Source organism: Heterodontus francisci, chromosome 35 (assembly GCF_036365525.1).
Source record: "Heterodontus francisci isolate sHetFra1 chromosome 35, sHetFra1.hap1, whole genome shotgun sequence".
Classification (NCBI taxonomy): domain Eukaryota; kingdom Metazoa; phylum Chordata; class Chondrichthyes; order Heterodontiformes; family Heterodontidae; genus Heterodontus; species Heterodontus francisci.
Genome location: NC_090405.1, coordinates 31,935,407 through 31,960,204, shown reverse-complemented (window position 1 = coordinate 31,960,204; position 24,798 = coordinate 31,935,407). Strand labels below are relative to the sequence as shown.

At 46.5% G+C, this 24,798-nt stretch overlaps 1 protein-coding gene across 7 annotated transcripts in view; it reads right to left on the bottom strand.

Moving 5' to 3' along the window:
• tln2b (talin 2b) overlaps nt 1-24,798 on the bottom strand; it is a 293,811-nt gene that overhangs the window by 26,590 nt on the left and 242,423 nt on the right. For all 7 annotated transcript variants that reach the window (XM_068015241.1, XM_068015242.1, XM_068015244.1 and 4 more), the window contains 7 exons: nt 17,986-18,167; nt 16,486-16,618; nt 13,530-13,631; nt 12,949-13,119; nt 3,784-3,930; nt 1,995-2,096; nt 1,481-1,600 (listed from right to left, as the gene is read on the bottom strand). In XM_068015241.1, the coding sequence (XP_067871342.1) occupies nt 1,481-1,600; nt 1,995-2,096; nt 3,784-3,930; nt 12,949-13,119; nt 13,530-13,631; nt 16,486-16,618; nt 17,986-18,167 (957 nt within the window). The remainder of the gene's footprint in view (nt 1-1,480; nt 1,601-1,994; nt 2,097-3,783; nt 3,931-12,948; nt 13,120-13,529; nt 13,632-16,485; nt 16,619-17,985; nt 18,168-24,798) is intronic.

Here is a 24,798-nt window from a genome sequence, read left to right as displayed (position 1 = left end):
GCAAGCAATTTGACAGGTGCTGGACCATGCATGAATTTAGTTTTGGGTACCTGATACAAGTGGTAATTTGTAATGAGATGGGTACACTAGTGTCAGGGTTATGTTCTTGGACGAGTAGTCCAGCACCCTAGCCTAATAGTCCACCAAACGGCAGTAAAAGTGGCCACAAAGCTATTATTAAAACCCAACTGTTTCACTAATGTCCGCCAGGGACATAAACCTCCTGCCCCATACCCACCCTATCCTATACATGACTCCAGGGCTGCCCACTTTGACTCCTGTCTCCAATATATTTAAAACAAATAAACATAAGTTTAGTTTAGTGATACAGCACTGAAACAGGCCCTTCGGCCCACCGAGTCTGTGCTGACCATCAACCACCCATTTATACTAATCCTACACTAATTCCATATTCCTACCACATCCCCACCTGTCCCTATATTTCCCTACCATCTACCTATACTAAGGGCAATTGCTAATGGCCAAATTACCTATCAACCTGCAAGTCTTTGGCATGTGGGAGGAAACCGGAGCACCCGGAGAAAACCCACGCAGACACAGGGAGAACTTGCAAACTCCACACAGGCAGTACCCAGAACTGAACCCGGGGCGCTGGAGCTGTGAGGCTGCGGTGCTAACCACTGCGCCACTGTGCCGCCCATCTTCAAAGTCTTCAAAGAATAAGAATAAAATGCTCATTTTTTAATTTCCCTATGATTTTTACAAATTATTACAAAGTTATAAAATATTTATATAGCATAGAAACAGGCCATTCAGCCCAACAGGTCCATGGTGGTGTGCACGTCGAAAGACTTCGTGGGGAAGTGTCACGTCATTTGAGCTGTAACATTGAGGGGTACAGTAGCATAGTGGTTATGCTATTGGACTAGTAATCCAGAGGCCTGGACTAACAATCGAGAGATACGAGTGCAAATCCCACCATGGCATTGGGAGAATTGAAATTCAGTTAATTAAATAAATCTACAATAAAATGCTAGTCTCGGTAATGGTGACCATGAAACTCCCAGATTGTGATAAAAACCCATCTACTTCACAAATGCCCTTTAGAGAAGGAAATCTGCCATCCTTACCTGGTCTGGCCTACATGTGACTCCAGACCAACAGCAATATGGTTGATTAATTGCCGTCTGAAATGGCCTAGCAAGTCACTCAGCTGTATTCAAGGCAGTGGCTCACCACCATCTTCTCGAGGGCAATTAGGGATGGGCAATAAATGCTGGCCTTGCCAGTGACGCTCACATCTCATGAATGAATTAAAAAAATAACATCCCCGTCTTACAGGAAGCTGTTGGAAATTGAGCAGATGAATTAACATGGTTGCTGCTAAATTGCCCTCACCAGCTAGAACAGTGGTTCAATGAGAGGGACCACCATCACCAGCTGCTCAGGGGCAAATGGAGATGGGCACAAAGACCAGCCTTGCCCACAGATGAATTCCATTAGTAAGGGAACGGCCTACCTCCTCGGTGTCAGCTGTGGCCGTAGCAAGTCGTCCTTGGTGAGCGAGGTGGCCATAGTCAGTGGTCACTTGGGAGGCTAGGCCGCCAAGCTCTTCAGGGCTGGTGACTGATTTGGACATCTGTGGAGAGAGAACAGAATGAGGGATGTAATAGTCAAACTGAGGTGTTGGAAAGAAGCGGATCGATCCACTGAATTGCTGGAAAACCGGCCAGTTTCTGGCTAAACTTTCACCTTGCCACAGAAATGTGGAAATCATGCCATTTGACTGAAATTCCTTTTCAAACACACACGCTAATGGGATTAGATTTCTATTAACATTTGAGGAGCTGGAATTTCAACGGACAAGTTGGCAAGGTCAACATAGCAACTTGGAGCAATGAAGAGGTGTGCGTGCGTGCGTGCGTGGTCTTCAGAGCTGATAGTTCTGTGGGGAGCCAATTCGCGGTACACAAGGCCACCATGACACTCACGTCAGGTGCAAGAGGGCCAACGATTCACTACGCCTCACTTACCATCTCCTGCGCCGTGACTGCAATCGCCTTGGAATATTTTACCATCGTGGTTTGATAGTCCACGAAGCTTCCCTCTGGTTCAGGAGGAGTGCCTTCATCCAGCTGGAACACAGGAGAGTGTGTGGGTTATGTACGGTAGTGTTGGCAATCATTACCACGTGCTAATCGGGCAACACTGAGCTATTAACAATCACGGGGAATGAGATCGGTCTTTACCAGTGGTGTGAAATGGGGCTCGAGTGAACCGAGAACCTGTTTTACATGGTCAACGGAATTGAAGACAATGGAAAAGAGAATTGAGCACAATGATGATTTGCTAGACACCAGTCTGATGCTAATGGCCAGGATCAATTACATCCCCATGAAGTGATACAAGGGAAACTAATTTGTGCAGGTCTTAAGTGGTGCCCTGCAGCTGTCTCAAAGGCTGAGAGTTTTGGTGGGAATGCGATGGTTATACATGATATTCCTCGCCACTGTTTCTACATTGTAAATATTGGGGAAATGGAAAATCTCCACACCAGTTGCGGGACGGGCACTCATGGTCTGAAACAGCAACTGAGACATTGAAACACAGCAACAGATGGATCCTACTTGGCACACTCGAATGATGGGAGTAATAATGCAGCAACATGAGAACGTGTTGACTTTATTGCTCATCGGCAGTCTAGAATGCTGAAAGTGTTGTTGGGATGACAGAGGAGATATTACACATGGACTGGACACTGCTGCAGTCCAAGATGCCAACACTCTTCTGTTTACAATACAAGGCTAATTACTGCCCAGATCTTCTTCAGTTACAATAAATCATCTCATTAAAAGACTGCTGACAAGTCCTGTTCAACCCTGAGCTGAGCTTTACACCCTCATTATGTCAAGGAACATGGCATCCACAGCTTTTAATGATTTCTATACTTGGATCCCCAAACCTCTCTGCTTATCCACAGTTCCTCACTTCCCAACATTCAGCAAACATTCTCGTCTATCTTTGTTAGGTCCAAACTTCGTTAGGGCCTCACCATTTCCCACATTGAGCTCTATCTGCCACCGTTTTGCCCACTCTCTTAATCTACCAATGTTTATTTATAACTTTCTGCCCTCATCTACACGAATTACTATGCTCCTAACTTCCACCTCTGTTTCTGCCCCTTATCTGTGCTTCCGTCAACTCCAGGTGTGACCAACAGCGCTGTCCTTCCTGTCTGCCTGTCCTTCAGAGACTTAAGCTCATCTGAAACTGCTGCCTGTATCCTAACTCTCGCCAAGTCCTGTTCACCCATCACCCCTGTGCTCACTGACTTACATTGGCTCCCAGTCCAGCCAAATCTCTATTTTAAGGTTCGCATGCTTGTTTCCAAATCCCTCCATGGTCTTGCCCCCATCTCTGTAATCTCCTCCAGCCCCACAACTCTCCGAGATCTCTGCGCATCTGATGTTAATTTCTCCACCACTGGCAGATGGGCAAACAGACAAAAAAAAGGACAAGGCTTTAGCTGCCTCGGACCTGGCCTCTGGAATTCCCTCCCTAAACCTCTCCTTCTCAAACTCTCTCTCCTCCTTTCAGACTCTCCTCATCTCTTTGACTACAATTTTGGTCATCTGCCCTAATATCTCCATCTGTGGCTCGGTGTCAAACTTGGTTTGATAACCTTTCTGAAGCACCTTGGGATGTTTGACCAAATTCAAGGCGCTATATAAATGCAAGTTGTTGTTAAAGGCTGGCGTGTAAATGGAAGTTGTGAATAAACAGGAACAATTTGTGCAGGAAACCACATGCAAGAGGACTTACTCTGTTCATTGCATCAGCGATGGCATCGACCATACCACCCACCATGCCGATGTCACTGGCAGCTTCATTCAGAGTTACCATGATATCATCTACTGCCTCCTTCATTAGCTGAGCTGCCTCTGTAATCGCGTCGTGTGTGTGCGCAGCCTGGCGAGTGAATAATACACAACAGCGTTATTTCCTGGGAGACACGGCTGCACTGTGAAATATAATACCTTGCACAGATAATTCCAACTTGGCGAAACCCACCATATGAGGAAGACGAGGGCCTCTTCAGGTCACGTGAGGTACTTTCCACATTAGCACAAATTCGCACTATTCAAAGGGAGGGACGATGACACTTGACAATGGGTGAACCATGTCTGGCTGTACAAGGAGTCCGGCTCACCGGAGCCCAGTCTCAAACCCTTGGCAACACACCCATGTAATAATGGCCAGTCATGCCCAATGCAGGGAGATCTCTTCAGGGTTACCACTGGGTCCCCTCACTCTCCGACCAGCATTAACTCATAAGGCAGGACCTATCCAGCCTTCCTGTACCTCACAGCTGGGCTCATGTACCTGCACGCTAAAGTGAGAAGCATAGGGCTGGGACCAGGAATGAAAATCATTAAATCGCTCTTCTCCTCAATTCCTCAGTCCAGAGGGATCTGAGACCAATTATAGCCCCTCATTGCCACTGCAGCTGAGACTGACCAATCGAGCACAGGTCAGGGATCAGCTCTGGGATCTTGCTGGTTTTGCGAGGCTCCGTACCTCACCAACGACCCTGGGAGGTCAGGACATAGGCCCTAACAAAAGTCAGATACATTTCTCATCTTGGTAAGATTTCAGGTCACACTACCAATTCAAACTTAAGCAGGCGTTATTCTGCACTTCGCGCAATGGGAACGCAGCATGAAGTGGGCCCATGCAAAACTGCATCACATGGACACGGAAGTGTGAGTATAACTACAGTCTCCACTCCTCCCAACAAACACAACCTGGGTCAAAATTAACAGTGATCAGAGGCTGAATCCACTACATACTTCTGACCAGTTTATTTCAAGCACAGGATTCTCCAACTTACTTGGTCTAAACATTCCATATGTATAAATTTAATTTGCAGCAGAGTTCATCAGAGAACTGAATTGTGAATTGAATGAAAAGGCGGTATGGTGAGATTTTTGGTATGTTTGACTCTTGGCCAGGTCAGATGTCGGGTTCGCTTCCATTAGAGAGTTCGATCCACTTCAGCTGAGAAATGGGGAGCGGGGAGTTGGTTTCATTAGGGTTGAGGCTGGCTGCCCAATAGAAGGCTATTTAGGAGGAAAACCTATGGGTTGCCTTGGATGGCTACCCCTTCAGGCTGCACGAACAATGGTTTGGAACAGATCATAGGAGGATCGAGCGACTTCCAGGGGAATGGAAAGTTCAGCTTTGGTTTCTTTCCTCTCTCCCAATGGAAAGACCTCCCATTGCTCCCAAACTACAACACTTCACTCCTCAGTCAGAGTGAAGGATGCTGTCAGGCACGGTCATTCCCAGCCAGACGAAGCACGAACACATTTCTGTTCAAAGTGTTCGCAGCCCAGTCAAGCGTTGTTGGATCACTTATTCCTCACTTTAGGTTTTCAGACCCTGCCTAACCTTCCCCCCCACCCCACCGTGTTGATGGTTGAATTCTGCTCAGACTTCTAAACTCAGTTCTACTGCAACATTTAAGCAATTGAAACTTCAGTGCCAATGGGGATTTGCGGAGTGCATCTGCCAATCAATGGAAGTCTTAAATAACAACGTAATTGTGGGGAACTTTAATCTTCAAATAGACTGGACCATTAAATTGACAAAGATGGTCCGGAAGATCAGTTTGTAGAATGCTTTCTTGACAGCTTCCGGGAGCAATACGTTATGGCAACAACGAGGGATAAAGCTTATTTAGAGCTAGCATTGTGCAATGAGGCAGGATTAATTAGTAATCTCATAGTAAAAGATCTGCTGGGAAATAGTGATCACAATACAACTGAACGCTATACTAAGTTTAAAAGTGACATACTCCAGACCCAAACAAGAATCTTAAACTTAAAACAAAGCTAATTACAACGGTATGAAGGGGGAGCTGGCTAAGGTTGATTGGGTAAATAGACTGAAAGGTATGGTGGTAAATAAACAGTGGAAACATATAAAGAAAAAATTCCAAATGTTCAACAAAAAAAATTCCATTAAAAAAACAAAAACTCAGCAAGGAAGATCCATCCAACGCTTAGTAAGGAAGTTAAGGATAGTATTAAGTTAAAAGAATAGGCTTATAATGTGGTAAAGAATAGTAGTAAGCCTGAGGATTGGAAATGGTTTAGAAACCAGCAAAGGGTCACCAGAAAGTTGATAAAAAGGGAAGAAATAGAATGAGTGTAAACTAGCCAGGAATATAACAGATTTTAAGAACTTTAACAAGTTTATAAAAAGGAGGAGAGTAGCTAAAGTAAACGATCCCTTAGAGGCAGAAACAGGAAAAATGATCATGGGGCATGAGGAAATGGCAGAGACATTGAACAAATATTTTGTGTCGGTCTTCACAGTAGAAGAAACAAATTACGTACCAGAAATAGAGGGTAACCTAGGGGCTAATAAGAGTGAGGAATTTAAAGTAACTAATATCAGCAGAGAAAAAGTATTAAGGGGCTAAAATCCAACAAATCCCCAGGACCTGATGGCCTACATCTTGGGGTTCTAAAAGAAGTAGCTGCAGAGATAGTGGAGGCACTGGTTTTGATTTTCCAAAATTCCCTAGATTCTAGAATCGTCCCAGCATACTGGAAGTTAGCAAATGTAACACTGCTATTCAAGAAAGGAAGGAGAGAGAAAACAAGGAATTACAGGCCAATCGGCCTGACATCAGTCATCGGGAAAGTTCTGGCAAGCATTATTAAGGAAGTCTTAACAATGTACTCAGGACATCATAGTATGATCAGACAGAGTCAAATGGTTTTACGAAAGGGAAATCGTTTTTGACAAATTTATTAGAGTTTTTTGAGGATGTAACTAGTAGGGTAGATAAAGGGGAACCAGTAGATGTAGTATACTTGGATTTCCAAAAGGCATTTGATACGGTACCACACAAAGGGTTAATACAGAAGATAAGGGCTCATGGAGTTGGGGGTAACATATTAGCACCGATAGAGGATTGGTTAACTGAAGCAGACAGCAGGGATAAAGGGGGCATTTTCAAGTGGGCAGGCTGTGACTAGTGAAGTGCAACAAGGATCAGTGCTGGGGCCTCAGCTATTTACAATCTGCATTAATGACTCAGATGAAGAGACAGAGAGTAATGTATCCAAGTTTGCTGACGATACAAAGCTAAATGGGAATGTAAGCTGTGAGGAGGAAACAAAGAGGGAGAGCAGTAAGTGGTGTACATCAATGATCCAGACTTAAGTGTAGGGGGCATGATTAAGAAGTTTGCAGATGAGACAAAAATTGGCCGTGTGGTTGATAATAAAGAAGAAAGCTGTAGATTGCAGGGAAAGATCTGTCCACAGATCCCTGAAGATAGCAGGACTGGTAGATAAGGTGTTTCAGAAGGCACATGGGATACTTTTCTTTATTAGTCGAGGCAAAGAATATAAGAGCAGGGAGGTTATGCTGGAACTGTATAAAACACTTGTTAGACCACAGCTAGAGTACTGCATACAATTCTGATTACCACATTACAGGAAGGATTTGATTCACTACAGAGGGTAAAGAAGAGATTTACGAGAATGTTGCCAGGAATGGAGAATTTTAGCTATGAGGGAAGATTGGATAGGCTCGGGTCGTTTTCTATGGAACAGAGGAGACTGAGGTGTATAAAATTATGGTGGGGGCTCAGATCGAGCGGATAGGAAGGACCTATTTCCCTGAGCAGAGACATCAATAACTGGGGGTGGTGGGTGTAGATTGAAAGTAATTGGCGGAAGGATTAGAGGGGAGTCGAGGAGAAATTGTTTTCACCCAGAGAGTGGTGAGGGTCTGGAACTCACTGTCTGAAAGGATGGTAGAGGCAGAAACTCTCATCGCATTTAAAAAAAAACACTTGGATATGCACTCGAGGTGCCGTAACCTGCAGGGCTACGGACCAAGGGGCGGAAGGTGGGATTAGACAGGATAACTCTCTTTCGGCCAGCACGGACACAATGGGCCCAATGGCCTCCTCCTATGCCGTAAATCTTTCGGTTTCTCCAAATCTCGCCACCCGCCTCAGCCTTTACTGGCCATGAGTGTTGAGCTTACACTGCCTTTCCAGCGCGCTAGACTTTTCTTACATCCGCCACCATTGGAGCAGTGACCGGAAAATCAGTTTCTCTGATGGGATTGAGATTAGGAAAACGGGGACAGGAGTAGGCTATTCACAGTCAGCCCCTCGAGCCTGTTCAATTCGAGCAAGCTTGATCTGTATTTTAACTCCATCTGCACACCTTGGTTCGGTAACTCTTAATGGTTTTGCCTCAAGGTCCGTAACTGGCTGTGTAGCACTTGGGTGCTGAGGTTGGGAAAGGCGATACAGAAACAGACGAGAACAGACTCCTTCAGTTCACAGAGCTGCTGAAAGCGTGGCTGCCTGTGTCTCGACACGGAGAAAAGGACAGCGGCAACTATTTTGGGAAATAAAAACGACACCTATCTCAGGAAGCCGGTTCCATCCTGGGCCACAAAATCGTGGATGGTTTTGCTGCCCGAACTCTTGTGCCAGAGGCCCACAATCTATCAGTCGGCAATCACAGGTCATTTGAGACGCTGGCATTATTAGCCATTTTTAGACAGTTTGCAGCGATTCTGATCTTTTTGTTTGTGGGCATTTCAATCTCATCCATCACCCAACTGGAAGTAATCAAAGACAGGAAGGTCTGAATTAGAAATCTATTCATAACCCCCCCTCCCGCTTGCTGGCTCATCACTGATTGTAGTCAGTGTAAATCACATGCCCTTATTGTAATGCTGACAATACCGAGACCCCACTTAATTCTGAAATAATGATAAGCTGCATGTATTTGGCACACACAAAGCTGTAACAGCACAACCACATCGCAGGCCTCAGCTCATAAATGATGCACAAAAAAGCCCTGCTCTCTGAATAAGACAACTATTCTACAACAGAGAATCAAACTTACCCAATGTATGTCGCTGACATTTCTCACCTGCCTGCACCCCCTGGCGCACTCACCCACCTGCTCCCCCCCCCCCCTCGCCCCCCCAGGCACTTCACCTTCGCACCCCCCCCACCCGCCTGTGGCCCACCTGCCCGGATCGCCGGGCACTCTCACCACAGACCCACCGCACTCAGCTATCCACAAGGTGCTCAGCGTCCCATTGCAAAAACAAGTGGAATGAAAAGACTCACTGTAGTGTGAAAAGGTTGCAGCCAGACCATAATGAGCCCGAGGCCAGGAAGCACAAATGACTTCCAATCAGCACTGAGAGCACATTAGGACCCAGCCAAGCAGATGTGAGCAGAGATACGAGGTGCACAATAGGAGCAGCACAGCAGGATATTACAGTCATAAAACAATTAATCAACAACTCTGCAGTTTCTGATAGTTTCCTGCCCTTGTTAACATCCTTGGACAATTGCCTAAAATGGTCACAGTTAACAGGACACAGACCAGCTCATGGAACACAAATATTAATTTGATTTTTAGTGTTTCTGGATAGAACTATGTGAGGTCAGGTTCAACATATTAAGCTTGTTGATATGCGAGTTCTAAATAGAGCAGTCTGTAAATCTATAAGGGCTTCCTGGTGTCTACCTTAATCTAATTACTGTTCATGCAGGGGTTTTATTGAGCAACTTACATACTGGCTAATGGAAACGGGTTTGCGGATCTTCACCAAGTTATGGATACAGTTGGGCCATTCCCACTGACAGCAACATTAAGTACAGAGGATTATGTTTAAAAGTCATTGGGGAACACAGAGTTATCAAGACGTTCATTAAAAAAAGTTACAGGCGAAACTGAGCCCAAAACATATGCTTGAATTTCATCTCAAAATCTTTCGCACACGGTTTTTCTTCGGAACAGAGGTTTGGAGCAGAGCGTTTGTTCGCTGTCATTGGGTGAAAATCCTGGAACTCCCTTCCTAACAGCACTGAGGGTGTACCTACCCCCACATGGACTGCAGCGGTTCAAGAAGGTGGCTCACCACCACCTTCTCAAGGGAATTTCAGGATGGGCAAAAAATGCTGGCCTAGCCAGCGCCGCCCACATCCCATGAAACGAATAAAAAAAAAAATCCATTGAGCTGTCACTTTGATACAATTTCCAGGGGCAACCACGCAAGGAGGAGGGTGGAAACAAGTCAAGTTAAAGAGAGGGTGCACACCATGCTGCAACATTCACGATCAGCCTCCTGCCCACGAAAGGAAATCAGAAGTTAGCTGTGCAAAACATTAAACAATTCAAATAACGAGACACTTCAGAAATCCTGGTCTGGGACCCATTTGCACAACTAGTTAGAAGATGAGTTTTTGCTTATTGCTATAGCGACATACAGTAGGAGCCCTGATGTTGCCTGATTGACAGTTCAGGATTGCTTTTCTCAATACTGAGCACAACTGAATCCAAGAATTCAAGGAGGAAGAAATTCAAGTGACGCTGCACTCCCATGGGAGCCGCACCTGAAGGGAGCACAGGCTAGAGAGTCAGTATGGAGAGACAATACAAAATAAAGGCCACAATTTCAAAGTGGGTGCAGGAGCAGAGGGACCTGGGTATATATGTGCATAAGTCATTGAAGGTGGCAGGACAGGTTGAGAGCGCGGTTAATAAAGCACACAGTATCCTGGGCTTTATTAATAGGGGTATAGAGTACAAGAGCAAGGAAGTTATGCTGAACTTGTATAAGACACTTATTCGGCCTCAGCTGGAATATTGTGTCCAATTCTGGGCGCTGCCCTTTGGGAAAGGGGTGAGGGCATTAGAGAGAGTGCAGAAAAGATTCACGAGCATGCTTCCAGGGATGAGGAATTTCAGTTATGAAGATAGACTGGAGAAGTTAGGACCGTTTTCCTTGGAGAATAGAAGGCTGAGAAGTGATCTGATAGAGGTATTCAAAATCATGAGGGGTCTGGACAGAGTAGATAGAGAGAAACTGTTCCCACTCGTGAAAGGATCAAGAACGAGAGGGCACAGACTTAAAGTCTTTGGTAAGAGAAGCAAAAGTGACATGAGCAAACACTTCTTCACGCAGCGAGTGGTTAAGGTCTGGAATGCGCTGCCTGAGAACGTGGTGGAGGCAGGTTCAACTGAAGCATTCAAAAAGGGAATTAGACTATCATATGAAAAGGAAGAATGTGCAGGGTTACGGGGAGAAGGTGGGGGAATAGCACGAGATGAAATGCACATTAGGAGAGCCGGTACAGACACGATGGGCCGAATGGCCTCCTTCTGCGCTGTAACAATTCTGAGAGTACAACAGTAATGCAAGGCCCACCCTCAACCAATGCTCCTACAGGAACCTCCCTCAAAGGGAGCACAGGCCAGAATCAGCGAGTACTGCCTCCTGTTGGTGAAGCAGAATGTACTCCAAAATACGCAAAATTTCCCTCGACTCATGAAGCTCATTATTAATTCCACTGGTAAAAGTTGTGAAACAAAAAAATAGTACAAAACTTCCAGAGAAGCAATTAAATTGCGGGTTGCAAGATGCAGGGGATTACTAGACACAGGTTGACTGCAGCACGGCAAGTTGCAGTTCTGTCTACTTGCTTCAAGGCATCACAGTTTATCAATCGCATGCTAGCCATCGAATTTACAAGGTCCACACTTCACGTACAAATTGCGTCCAACTTCACAGAAGTCAGAGGGTCAAACTGATACATGATAGAAATGGATGTCAGAAGGTAGCCTTCAAAAAAATAACCCCACTGCATATTCTAATGAAGTGAGTGCTTGAGCAGAAAATAAATCCCACAAATCTGCCATCACTCAAAATATAATCACTGTGAAATACAACAGTTTATACTGTGGCACCAGGCGACTGGCCAACAATTGCAGGCCTTCTAGCTTCATGTAAAACGCAGCGATGGTTAATTACATCCACAGCTCAGACTCTTTCTGTCCCAGATTTATACGGTTTCTTCCTCTGTCGCATTAGTTGTGGCTGTTAATGTTGCAGGTGCTTTAACTGCGTTATCATTTAAATTACTGGTCACCATTTAAAGTCCAAGGTTGACCCTTTTTTCCCCTCAGGGTGTGAAGATAATCTGACCCCCCCACCCCACCCCCCCTTCCTTCCCTGCCTGGCATCTCCTACAGCAGTGATGATGGGCTGGCTGCACTCCCATGCTTTGCCCTGGTGCCTCTCCGCAGGTGACCACTAGCAAGGGCATGACAGCAGGTCAATGGCCAATTCTGTCTCATTGACTCAGCCACTGAACCCGCTCTCCACCAACCTCTGCCAGCGGTGGTCAGGAATGCGATATCAAACCTCTGCCCCGCCTCCCAATTCCCCACTGGAGGCGCGGTGCATCACCATGCCAATGGTTGTCAACTGCGATTGGACGCACTCCTGGAAGTTTCATCACATGGCCTCCTTCCATTGCTCACCCAATGTATCCATCCTTGTAGCTGCCCACGTCCCCCGAGTGGAAAGTAAACAACCTTTTTTAATCTGATATTTTTATAACCAATAAAGAAATGGAAAAAAAAAACAATTTTGTTTCATGCCTCAATGAGTTTTCTCCCAAGTTGTCCTGGAGATGAATCTTCCATCCTTGAAGACTCCAGGGCAATCCTGGAGGGTTGGAAATCCCAGCTGATCTTTGCAGATAACCAGGACCACCATCATCTTCTGGAAGCTGAAACCCCTGAAACTCGCTGCCTCCAAGGGTGGTGGAAGTGGAAACGATGAAAGATTTCAAAAGGAAATTGGATGGGCACTTGAGGGAAATAAACTTGCAGGGCTAAGGGGATAGAGCCGGGTAATGGGACAGATTGGATTGCTCGACAGAGAGCCAGCATGAACTCGATGGGCCGAATGGCCCCCTTCTGAGTCATTATAACTCTGACATCTCAGATTAAAAAGCTCAAGTAAAAGTTAAACTGCATACATTATTTAAAAAAAAATCAGCTAGCATCCAAATTAAATGAAAATGTCGGAAGGCAATATTTTAGAAAAGACCTGCAAATTGTCCTCTGTGCCACACCGTACCTTGGGGTTGCCGCCGCCTTCCTTGGCTGCGTAGAGCATTTGCAACGCGGACTCTGCCAGGGTCTTGGTTTGGTCCAACACGGTCATCTGCTGCTGGTGGTCAAGGAGCTTGGATGCCACACCGATGGAGGCCAGAGTCAACGGTTCAAAGTAACTGGCCAACTGGGTGACCTGGAAGTAATGGAGTGAGACAATAAAATGTTTTTACAAAGGAGGAAATGCTTGCTGGAACCAAAAGCACGATGGGTTGGTGCAAGGACCAACTATCGACCTGCTCATTCCGTACGGGAGCACACAGTCTCAGGATCAGGGGTGAGCATTTAAGACCGAGAGGAGGAGAAATCTCTTCCCTCAGAGTTGTGAATCTTTGGAATTTTCTACCCCAGAGAGTTGTGGATGCTCCCTCACTGAGGATATTCAAGGCTGAGATCGATAGATTCTTGTTCTCTCAGGGAATCAAGGGATCTGGCAAGCAGACGGGAAAGTGGAGTTGAAGCAGATCAGCCACGATCGTATTGAACGGCGGAGCAGGCTTGATGGGCCGTATGGGCTACGTCTGCTCCTATTTCTTATCTTCTTACCTTATGGCCCAGCTGGGCAGCTTCCCCTCGAGCAGCTGTCGTTATTGGATCGATCAGGTGTCCTATTTCCTGTACCGTAGAGCTCATCTGTTCCTGCAAAGCCTGATGGACAGAGAACAATCCGGAGAAAGGGTTTAGAGCAGAGGGCCGAAAACAAGCAACAGATTTCAAGGCAGGAAAAACGGCTGCTTTCGTGTAGAGGTCTGGTCATACCACATATAGACTTGGCAACCACGCAAACTAGGCACAGACATGGACGTGGGCGTTGCACGAACTGAAAACGGAATCTAACTTTATCCTTCATCCCCGTCCCAAACACCCTGGGCTCAGACAGGCTGTTGACAATCCCGAACATCCCACTTGAACCTGAGCAGGGCTTCCCACCCCCATAATCGCACCAAGACTGCATATTTCCACCTCCTTAACCTCGCCCGTCTCCATCTCTGTCTCAGCCCATCTGCTCTCCGAATTCTCTCCAGTGCTCTCCTAACCTGCCTCCCTCTGTAAACTGCAGCTCACCCAAACCTCTGTTCTCCATATCCCACACACCCAGTGACCTTAAATCAGTCTGCACTGGCATTCCAGAATCTGCATTCACCATGACTCCCTCTCCTAGAATCATAGCATGATACAGCACAGGAGGCCGCCATCCTGTATTTGTGTAAAGGAAACATGGCGGATGCTGATGGTGAGATGGGACATGCAGTAGCGCATGCCCGCAAGGATCCGAATCCAACTGGATCTATCAGGGCTCCCGTCACAGCATATAACACCCAGAAAATGATTAAACATCGAAGTCTATGAGAGTGAAAAATGTTGCCTTTGAAGCACTTTCCGTTTAGTGACACCCTAATACTTGGTTCCAAATGTACGTCATGCAATTAATAGCAAACAAAAGATGCAAAAATAGTTCGGACTGAATCAAGCATCTTCGAATTTGCAGTCCTGCCTGCACCACCAGAAAAGCCAACACTGGCACAGAGCTGGAACACCCACTGATCCCTTCTACCATGCTTTCCGTCACCAATTCCGTTCCCTATCCATTCACTCCATCCTCCCATAAGTAACCTAACTTCCACTTCTGTAGCTGCCCAACTCCACCTGCTGCTGAAACCCTCATCCATGCCTTTGTTACCTCGAGACTTGACGACTCCAATACTCTCTTGGCTGATCGGCAGTCGCCTTTCCTCCATATACTTGAGGTTATCCAAAACTCTGCTGTCTCGCACCAAGTCCCATTCACCCATCACCTCCTGTGCTCGCTGACCTACACCGGCTCCCGAACCAGCAGCCCTTCAATTTGCAAGCTCATCCTTGTTTTCAAATCATGGTCTCGTCCCTTGCTATCTCCATAACTGCCTCCAGCCCTACAACCCTCAGAGATCTCTGCACTCCTCCAATTCTGACCTCTGGCACATTCCAGAGTTTCATCGCTCCACCAATGTCAACCATGCCGTCAGCTGGAATTCCCTCCCTAAACCTCACCGCCTCTACCTCTCTCTCCTGGTTTAAGAGGCTCCTTAAAACCTACCTCTCTTGGATGAAGCTTTTGGTCATCTGTCCTAATGTCTCAAGTGGCTCGGTGTCAAATTTTGTTGGATAATGCTCCTACGAAGCACCTTGGGAAGTTTTACCAAGGTTTTACCGCTATATAAATGCAAATTGCTGTTATTGTTGTTGTTGGAAGCTCCTCTAACCACCAGCTCAGGAAGGGCATTAAAAGGAGTGGAACAGTGATGTGAGGTGCTTTCACTTTCCGTGAGGACAGTGTAGCCACCAAATCAGCCGCCCCTCTGTGACCCACCCTCCTATTATCCAGCATCCTGACCATTTCGCAGGCCGAGGCCTGAGACAAGGCACAGACTCACTGCACTGCCACTCTTTGTATTTTATCCGATATCAAATGCTTCCCTCTCATCTTTGCCCTGGATCTGTCCTGGCTCCCGTGCCGAGGCTAGTGTTGCAACACACATTGAAAACCAAAATAGTGAGGAGGGAATTTTATGAGCCCTGCACCAACAGCATTGGTGGCAGGTGGGGTGATGTAATTTAGGTGCGAGTTGTTTTTATTCGGATTTCCGACGGTGGGTTTTTGTATCGCAATTAAGTCAATGGCGTGTTTGTGGCAGTCCGGGGCTCACACCCCGCCCTGCGCACAGCAGCCAATTGCATCTTTGCATTCATTTCCACTCCATGAATATTCATTAGGCAACACTTCCTTCAAATCGAGACCTACCTGCCAGATGACGTTAGCGGCAAACGGTACTCCCAGTGCCAGCCGGTTCACATTCCTTTAAAGGCGGCGAACACCACTCGGCTTTGTGCAGTTGTGTCGCAGGTCAGTGGTTTCACGTCTTGCACTCATCGGCACAAGGAAGGCCAATCTTGGAATGTTTGGCGCCAGGCTCGGCACCAGCAAAGGGCAAATCTTCTCAGGCAATGGTGGGGGGGTGGGTGCACGGAGGGGCAGGGAAGGGTGGAATCTTGGGTGGTTGAACCGGCAAGGAGGCATCACTGAACCGTGGGGCGGTGGAGGCGATGCTTGGGCGCAAACTGAAAATGAAGGTCAACCAAGTCCAAATTATAGGGAGCTTATTCTGTAGCCGCAACCAGGATATGCTTCCGAAGGCTGCTGATCCTTGTGGCTGGCAGCACAGACTGATTTATTGACGTGTGGCTCATGGGGCTTCACATGAAAGCAGAAGTCCATCCCAGCCGCATGATCGCATGCGTCTCCTATGCCCGTCGCCGCACCGCATGTCAAACTGCGCGCGGAATGGGAAAAGGGGCGGAAGCAGAAGTTCCGCTTCCACCGTCAGAAAACGCCGCGGGATGCCAAATCCCGGCTGGGGTCTCCACATTGCGTGGCAATTCCCTGGATAGGCTCCCTCTACAATGGGAGAAGATAGAGGCTGCGCTCCGGTGAAAGAAGGAAACAAGACAATTTGCACTTTACCTCCAGTGAAATGTCGTCTCTCGTTGGCAGGTTCTGACTGACTGCCGCGAGGGAAGCTTGCTCAATCTCCCGGATGCACTTGTTAATGTTGTCGATCGAGCAGTCACATTCCCGCTGGCCCGGAGCCTTATCCCTTGGGCAGACAAAACGATTTGAACAGCAGCAGCTCACTCGCACATCACAATTGACACCAGTCTTGACCAACAAGTTTCCCATGGCAGGGCTAATAATTAGCATCAGCGCTCCTATTAAATGCTAGCCACATAAATGGCTTATTACAATAATTCGGACTCCAACACTGCATTGAATTACTGCTGGAGGACAAAGTCTAGACAATTTTAAATTGTCATAGCTATGAACTGGGAAAACACAGATTCTATCCTGTCCATCACGGTACCCAGATCAACATCAAATGTGGCTCAGTGAGTATAACTGTATAATTTTCACCTCTCTGCTATGTGCACACTGGGCTAGAGATCCACGATACAGGTAATTGTACGTACGGTGCTGGAGGACGAGCTGAATGAGCGGGGATCTTTGCCAAGCTTGGCCTGCGCACAAGCATCAAAGCTTCAGCCGTACATTCAATCTCACCACCAAGTTGGGATCTCAGACTTCGAGTTCATCCCTGGACTGGGCACCACTTCGGCTAGTATGGACACAGGCGGAGGGCGGGTGGGAGGGAATTTCTTTACAACGGCCAGCGAGGGTGTTAAATTGTAAGATGTGTGAAACTGGTCCCCGATCCGTTGAGAAGAGGCCTAATTCCAGTGTAAGTGAGGCGGGTTTGGTGTTGTCCGAATGGAGAGGAGGATCAGGGATTTTAACGGGGTTTGGTTGCTCAGATTGCGGCAGCCGTTTAAATTTACAATTGCGGGTCAGGTTTCCCAGGGCTGAGGAAACCTGGAGTGAGGCGGGAGCGGCTGGATCAAGCAGGTTAAGGGCTTTTCCAGCACTGCTTGTGGGCCAGGATGAGGACTGCTCAAAGCCCCCGGCCCCCCTCACTGGTCCCTCAAGCTCACCTGCCGGAATCGGCTGACTACCAACCATCATCTCGAGGTCTCCCCCCTCCCCACAAGCTCCAGACCACCCGCCTGTGATCTCTCCCCCACGCAATCAGATTCTCCTTTCCCTTGTCGCTTTGTACAGCTAGCTTTCCTGGGTGGTTCCCTTGACAGAGGCCAGCATTAAATCCGACAGGATCTCCACTTTTCCGGGTTTCCCCGCAGCAGATAGGCACCCCTGCTTCCTCCCCAATAACATCGGGGGGCGACGGTCTCTGTGAGCTTCTGTTTTGTAGAGTACAAGTCAGGAGAGCCGAGTGCAAGGGGAAGAACAACTGCAAGATGGACTCAAAACAGTGACTCTCAGATCCATCTGGATCCTCCAGTGGAAAGATGTCGACGTGAGATTAAGAACCTTGGATGCATTTTTCATTCATAAGCGCGCAATAACATTGGAAACAAAAGGTCCTGCAAAGTAACTGATACTAAAGCTCACCTGATAGAGGTTATGAGGCTCTTTATCGAGTCTGAGACAGTGCGCGAATGTCCTGCCAGTATGGACCAGGTTGGTGGGTCCTTTGGGTTGATCGCCAGCGATCGGGCACTTTTGATAAGGGAGGACGAGCTGTCCAGCATCGATCGGGCAGCTGCAAGTATTGGCTCCTGTGCCTGCACGCCCTGCAAGAGGAAATCCAAAGGAATGTGGAGACTTAACAGATTTTAGACATGGGTGTAGCAGCCTTAAGTACACCGCAACTGCGAAGTAGAACCTTCATTCAGATCCTGCTATCTGTTTGGACAAGGTTCCCTGTTGTTCATAAAACATCCCGTTTCCAATGCTCCATGAATACTAACAGAGTAACGCACATGGATTTTATTCCTGCACTATCAGTCCCCAATACAATAATATTGAGCTGTAGTGCTTTTATAGTAAAGGCTTTTGGCCAAAAATATAAGGTAGTCACTAATAAATCCAATAGGAAATTCAGAAGAAACCCCTTTACCCAGAAAGTGGCGAGAATGTGGAACTCACTACCACAGCGAGTTGTTGAAGTGAATCGTACAGATGGATTTAGGGGGGGGGGGGGGTGAAGCTAGATAAACACATGATGGAGAAAGGAACTGAAGGCTTTGTTGATAGGGTGACATGAATAGAGGGGACTTGTGTGGAGCATAAACACTGAAATGGAGTTGGCCTGAATGGGTGAATGTGAACATTGTATGTCATTTAATTCTATAGAAGGCCGACGAATGACATTTGCTCACAAGTTAAATAATGAGCTCTAGTATTCTGTCAGCTCCCAATAAAACATCGCAAAGCTGTCAGACAGCAATGGTTAAAATGAGTGTTTATGAAACATCATACTGAAACGGAAATTACAGATTCAGCTCCGCTGTAGACCTTCTGGAGTTTGGTACCATTTCTCCAAAGGTGAGTCAGGTGAACACTGGGTAAAGGGGTTTAGATTCATGTGGTCAAGCTTGCTTCACCTGCCCCTCAGTAAAATGAAACATAGAGAATGATCTTGTTTCATTCAATTGGTACAACTTACATTGGTGAAATGACACAAGATAAAGACCATGTGATGCCATCTCACTCTGGTCGACTGTCTTACTACACTTGAAGAGAATAATCCCTCACAATCTGTTCTACAGACTCGAGACAGAAGCCACTCTCCTCGTGGTTTTTTTGGTTGTCCTCCTTTCAAAAGCTGGATTGCCTTCTGGTGAGAGCTTTGTGATTTGTAAAAACCTTTTCTCTCTCACAGATGGACAGCGATTATATAGGACTCTCCCAACACAATGCTAAAGTATCTTTCTGAATATCTAAACCAATCAATCGTTCATTCTTTAGTCTGTGTGACAAGCAACTTCCAGATATCAATCACCGCTGTCCCAGTGCCTCTTTATTGGTGGGACTAAACATTGCTTTAAAAGAAAAAGCTTTTAAAGCAAATATTTTGCAAATCCTTACTGTGGAAAAATGGTTAAAACTTCCAGTGGCATCTGCTATTGACATGACTATTCCAGCTCTCCTTTGGCCAGCCTCCCAATCTTCCACTTTCCCGAAACCTCACCTCACCCAAAACTCTGTCTCCTACATCCTGACTCGCACCAAGTCCCACTCACCTATTGCCCCTGAGCTTGCTGACCTACATTGACTCCTGTAATATTACTTGCTCCTTTGATATGTGAACTATTGTACGACTCACAGGACCACTAGTAATATCCAAAGAAAACTAAGGGCTTTTATGAAATTTTAAACTAGAACATATAAAAGCAAAGAGTTACTGCACGAGCCACATCAAAACACATCTCACTATGTCAGGCTACACCCACAACTTCCTGGTTATGTGATGCAACATCACTTCCTCTGGTGATCTTCACTTACAGCTTCTTCAGGTGGTCTTCTTCAGGTTGTCCCACAACAGTTCCTGGTCCAGCAATGCCTTGAATTTGAAGTTCTCACCTTTGTTTTCAACTCCTTCCTTGGCCTCACTGCTCCCTATCGCCAATCTCCTCCAGCTCTAAAAACCTCCAAGATTTCTGCTCCCCTCTGATTCAGGCCTCTTGCGAATTCCCAATTTTAATCCATTTGTGGCCGTGCTTTACCTGCCAGGGTCCCAAGCTCTGGAATTCCCTCCTGAAACCTCTCCAGCTCTCTCCTCGACCAAGCTGTTGGTAACCTGTTCTTTTATCTCCTTACGTGGCTCGCTGTCAAATTCTGTTTTAGAACGTTCCTGTGAAGTGCCTGGAGGCGTTTTACTACATTCAAGGTGCTAAATAAATACAAGTTTTTTTTAAAACTATATTTAGTTGCTTTTGTAGGTGTTCATATGCAAGGATTGCAAGATGTAGGAAGGAGGTGGAGAGAGTGGGAGATACAAAAAGGAAGGGAGAAATAGAAAGGTGTGGGAGAATTTTTGGGATGGTTGTTGTTAAAAGGGAAATGAGGATGGGGAGCCGCAAATGCTCAGATAAGCCAGAAAGAAAAGTGGGAGATAGGGAATATGTTTTATGCATAAGAGACAAAGAAGGCAGTACAAAGGTTCTGGGAGATGTCAGAAGTGACAGGGCTATTGGTGTGAATGCTTCATTACCCACTGTTAATTATTGTAGTAACATCAGTGTTGATCTTTGACTCTCATTAGAATTGGGGCAGGCTGGTGGTGGGGGAGGGGGGGGGGGGAAGGGGAGTGGGAGAATCAACTAATTCCCAATTGTCCGGCAGGATGAGAAGCTGCTAAATCTGCAAGGCTTGGACTGTGCATGACCCCTGTCCCACATTATGCGGCCGACCCTTAACTGTCCTCTCAAGTGGCCCAGTGAGCCACCCAGCTGTACAAACAATGACTTGTCACAATGGCCTTTCCTCCCCCAGCTGTGAACAGGGGTCTTGAATGAACTGTTGCCTCTCTGTCGTCAGGGTGAAGGACATCAAGGAACCGGTGGAGAAACTCCTGGATTGGGAGAAAGAGCAGCTGAAGGCCCATAGTCCATCTTGCCCAATGACATAGACAGAGGCACATTAAAGGTCTTGCAGAGGCAGTTTAAGGAGTAGGGTGTGTGATTGAAAAACAAGGGCTTAAGGGATTGATTCACGTGCCATGCACTGGATGCATTAACAAGAGAGGGGTCAGTGTATGTCTGCAGGCCTGATGCAAGAGGGAAGGATTCACCTCCTTAAGGCATTGGAGTGTGTTCTGGGACAAGAGAAGGTCATAGGAACATAGGAGCAGGAGTTGTCCATTTGGCCACTCGTGCCTGCTCCTCCAGTCAACTAGATCATGGCTGATCTTGGACCTCAGTGCCATTTTCCCGCACGATCACCTGATGCCTTTAAGATATAGAAATCTATCGATCTTTGACTTGAATATACTGAGTCTCCACCGCCCTCTGGGGTGGAGAATTCCAAAGATTCACCATCCTGAGTGAAGAAATGCCTCCTCATCTCAGTCCTGAATGACCTACCTTAATATCAAAGGGATGGCCTTCACCTGCACTGTTCTTGCAGAAGATGGTGCAGCAAGGGGTATGGATATTCTACAATAGCTTGCATTTACATAGAACCTTCAACATAGTAAGATGTTGCAAGACATTCCACAGGAGCTTAATAAGACAAAAATCCAGTCATGAATGGTGGTGGACAATTATACAACTAACTAGAGGAGGAAGTTCCACAAAGAGCCCCATCCTCAATCATGGGGGCGTCCAGCACGCCACTGCAAAAGACAAGCATTAGGGGAAGCGGCGGCACAGTGGTATTATCACTGGACTAGTAACCCAGAGTATTGATCTGGAGACATGGGTTTGAATCCCACCACAGCAGAAGGTGGAATTTGAATTTAATTAATAAAAATCTGGAATTAAAAGCTCGTCTGATGATGGCCATGAAACCATTGTCGATTGTTGTAAAAACCCATCTGGTTCATTAATGTCCTTTCGGGAAGGAAATCTGCCGTCCTTACCTGGTCTGGCCTACATGTGACTCCAGGCCCACAGCAATATGGTTAACTCTTACATGCCCTCTGAAATGGCCTAGCAAGCCACTCAGTTGTACCTAACCACTACGAAATCAATAAAAAGAATCAGCACTGTGGGTGTACCTACCTCACATGGACTGCAGTGGTTCAAGAAGGCAGCTCACCACCACCTTCTCAAGGGCAATAAGGGATGGGCAATAAATGCTGGCCTAGCCAGTGACACCCACATCCCATGAATGAATTAAAAAAAACTTTCATCCAGAAGTACTGAGTGGATGATCCATCTTGGCCTCCTCCTGAGGTCCCCAGCATTACAGATGCCAGTGTCCAGCCACTTCGATTCACTCCACGCAAGTTCAAGAGACAGCTGAAGGCACTGGATACAGCAAGGGCTACGGACCCCGACAACATGTCGGCTGTCGTTCTGAAGAGTTGTACGCCAGAAGTAGCCGTGCCCCTAGCCAAGCTGTTCCAGTACAGCTACAACACAGGCATCTACCCGACAAAGTGGAAAATTGCCCAAGTATGTCCTGTCCACAAAAAACAGGACAAATCCAATCCAGTCAATAACCATCCTATCAGTCTACTCTTGATCATTAGCAAAGTGATGGAATGTGTCAGTGACAGTCCTATCAAGTGGCATTTACCCAGCAATAACCTGCTCACCGATGCTCAGTTTGGGTTCCGGCAGGGCCACTCAGCTCCAGACCTCATTACAGCCTTGGTCTAAATATAGACAAAAGAGCTGAATTCCAGAGGTGAGGCGAGAATGACTGCCCCTGACATTAAGGCAGCATTTGACCAAGTATGGCATCAAGGAGCCAGAGCAAAATTGACATCAATGGGAATCAGGGGGAAAAACTCGACACTGGTTGGAGTCATACCTAGCACCAAAAAAGATGGTCGTGGTTGTTGGAGGCCAATCATCTCAGTCCCAGGACATCACTGCAGGAGTTCCTTAGGGCAGTGTCCTAGGCCCAACCATCTTCAGCTGCTTCATCAATGACCTTCCTGCCATCATTAGGTCAGAAGTGGGGATGTCCGCTGATGATTGTACAATGTTCAGTACCATTTGCAACTCTTCAGATAACGAAGCAGTCCGTACCCGCTTGCAGCGGGACCTGGACAACATTCAGTCTTGGGCTGATAAGTGGCAATTAAGATTCGCGCCGCACAAGTGCCAGGCAATAAGAGAGAGCGAGTGAGTGAGAGAGCAATGCAAAAACAGAGCAATAATACTGCATAATTTTAACTATCCCGAGATAGACAGGAATAAAGATGGTGCATCCAGTGCTTCATCTGAGGCCAGTGTGCTACTCGTTCAAACAAGGAAAGAAGCATCGATTGGTTTCATTCTCAGCAAAGCATTTAAAAAAAATTAATTGATGGGATGTGGGCATCTCTGACCAAGCCGACACTTACTGCCCATCCCTAATTGCCCTCGAGAAGCTGGTAGTGAGTGGCTTGCTCGGCCATTTCGGAGGGCAGTTAAGAGTCAACCACATTGCTGTGGGTCTGGAGTTATTAGTGAACCAGGTGAGTTTTTATGACAATCCGGAAATTTCTTGGTCGCTATTACTGATAGTGGCTTTTTATTCCAGAGTTATTTAATTAACTGAATTTAAATTCCCCAGCCGCTGCGGTGGGATTTGAACAAATGGCTCCTTACCTTCACTTAGTGAAATTTTATCATCACTCCTTATTCAAAAGATTCAAAAGATAAATAATCCCTTTTGGATGCTGATAGTGACTATTTTCATGCTGCCTAATTTCCGTTCTGCTGTAACTGTGTCGGTAAAAGCTGTGACCTATGCCTCTCCTACAAAGTTGAATGAAAGCATCATACCAGTTTCTGAAAAGCCAACTATGCAGGTTACGACAACTGGTCTAAGCGTTGACCCACTCACATATCTCCAGGCAATAGAGTGTGGCAGGCGTACAAGGCACAGGGTTAATGGAAAGATAATTTGGCCTCTAGAGAACAGTTTCATGTTGTATTGTAATTTATAACTCTGCAAACAGATCCAGTTACGAGCTGCAAAACACTAATGGCTCTTTGCACTGGTCCCAAATGTACAACAATATATTAGAGATTCAGGAAGCAGGGACGATATATATCCTTGGGTTAATGGGTATTGACTGATAGTGGTTTCTACTGGAGAGCACAACTTGGGTGGGTCACAAAATGGTTTATGTGAAATCAAAGGTGGCTTTTCAGGGCTCATAGGGATGACTCAGTGACTTTTTTCCAATGATTGTTTACAGACCAGGCGGGGTCCCAATTTTGATCAGTGCACGGTTACCTGGGCTCAGGAAAGAGAGCAGGAGGGCCAACGCAAGTGCCATGGTGATTGAAGAGGGGACAACTGGCCAGAGATCTAGCTCCTCATTGCTCTCTAGTGACCCAGTCTCCTTGCATTTTAACCCTTGGAATCCAGGTAAAGGTAAGCTGCACTCCCACCAGGGCCAATATATATTTCCAAAGGTGCGATTCCCAGAACTGCTCACAGTACTGTGGTCTAACCAGGGGTCGGCAACATGTCCGTACACAGACACCGGTGCCTGTGGTAAAAAATTTTGGGAGGTCCGCAACTGGTGATTTCAGGGATGAGACATTTTCCATTGCCATCTTCTTTCCGAGCAGACAGGCTTTAAAAAAGGAAAAAAAAAATGCACTTTCCGTTTCACAGCTGAATTGGAATTTCTGAGCTCGGATCTTTATCTTATGCTCATTAATACTCCATTCCAGATTCACAGCTGACCGGTGCTGGGAAAAGAGCAGTTTCCAAACTTCGGACAGATTCGGGGCTTTCGGCAGGTTTTGA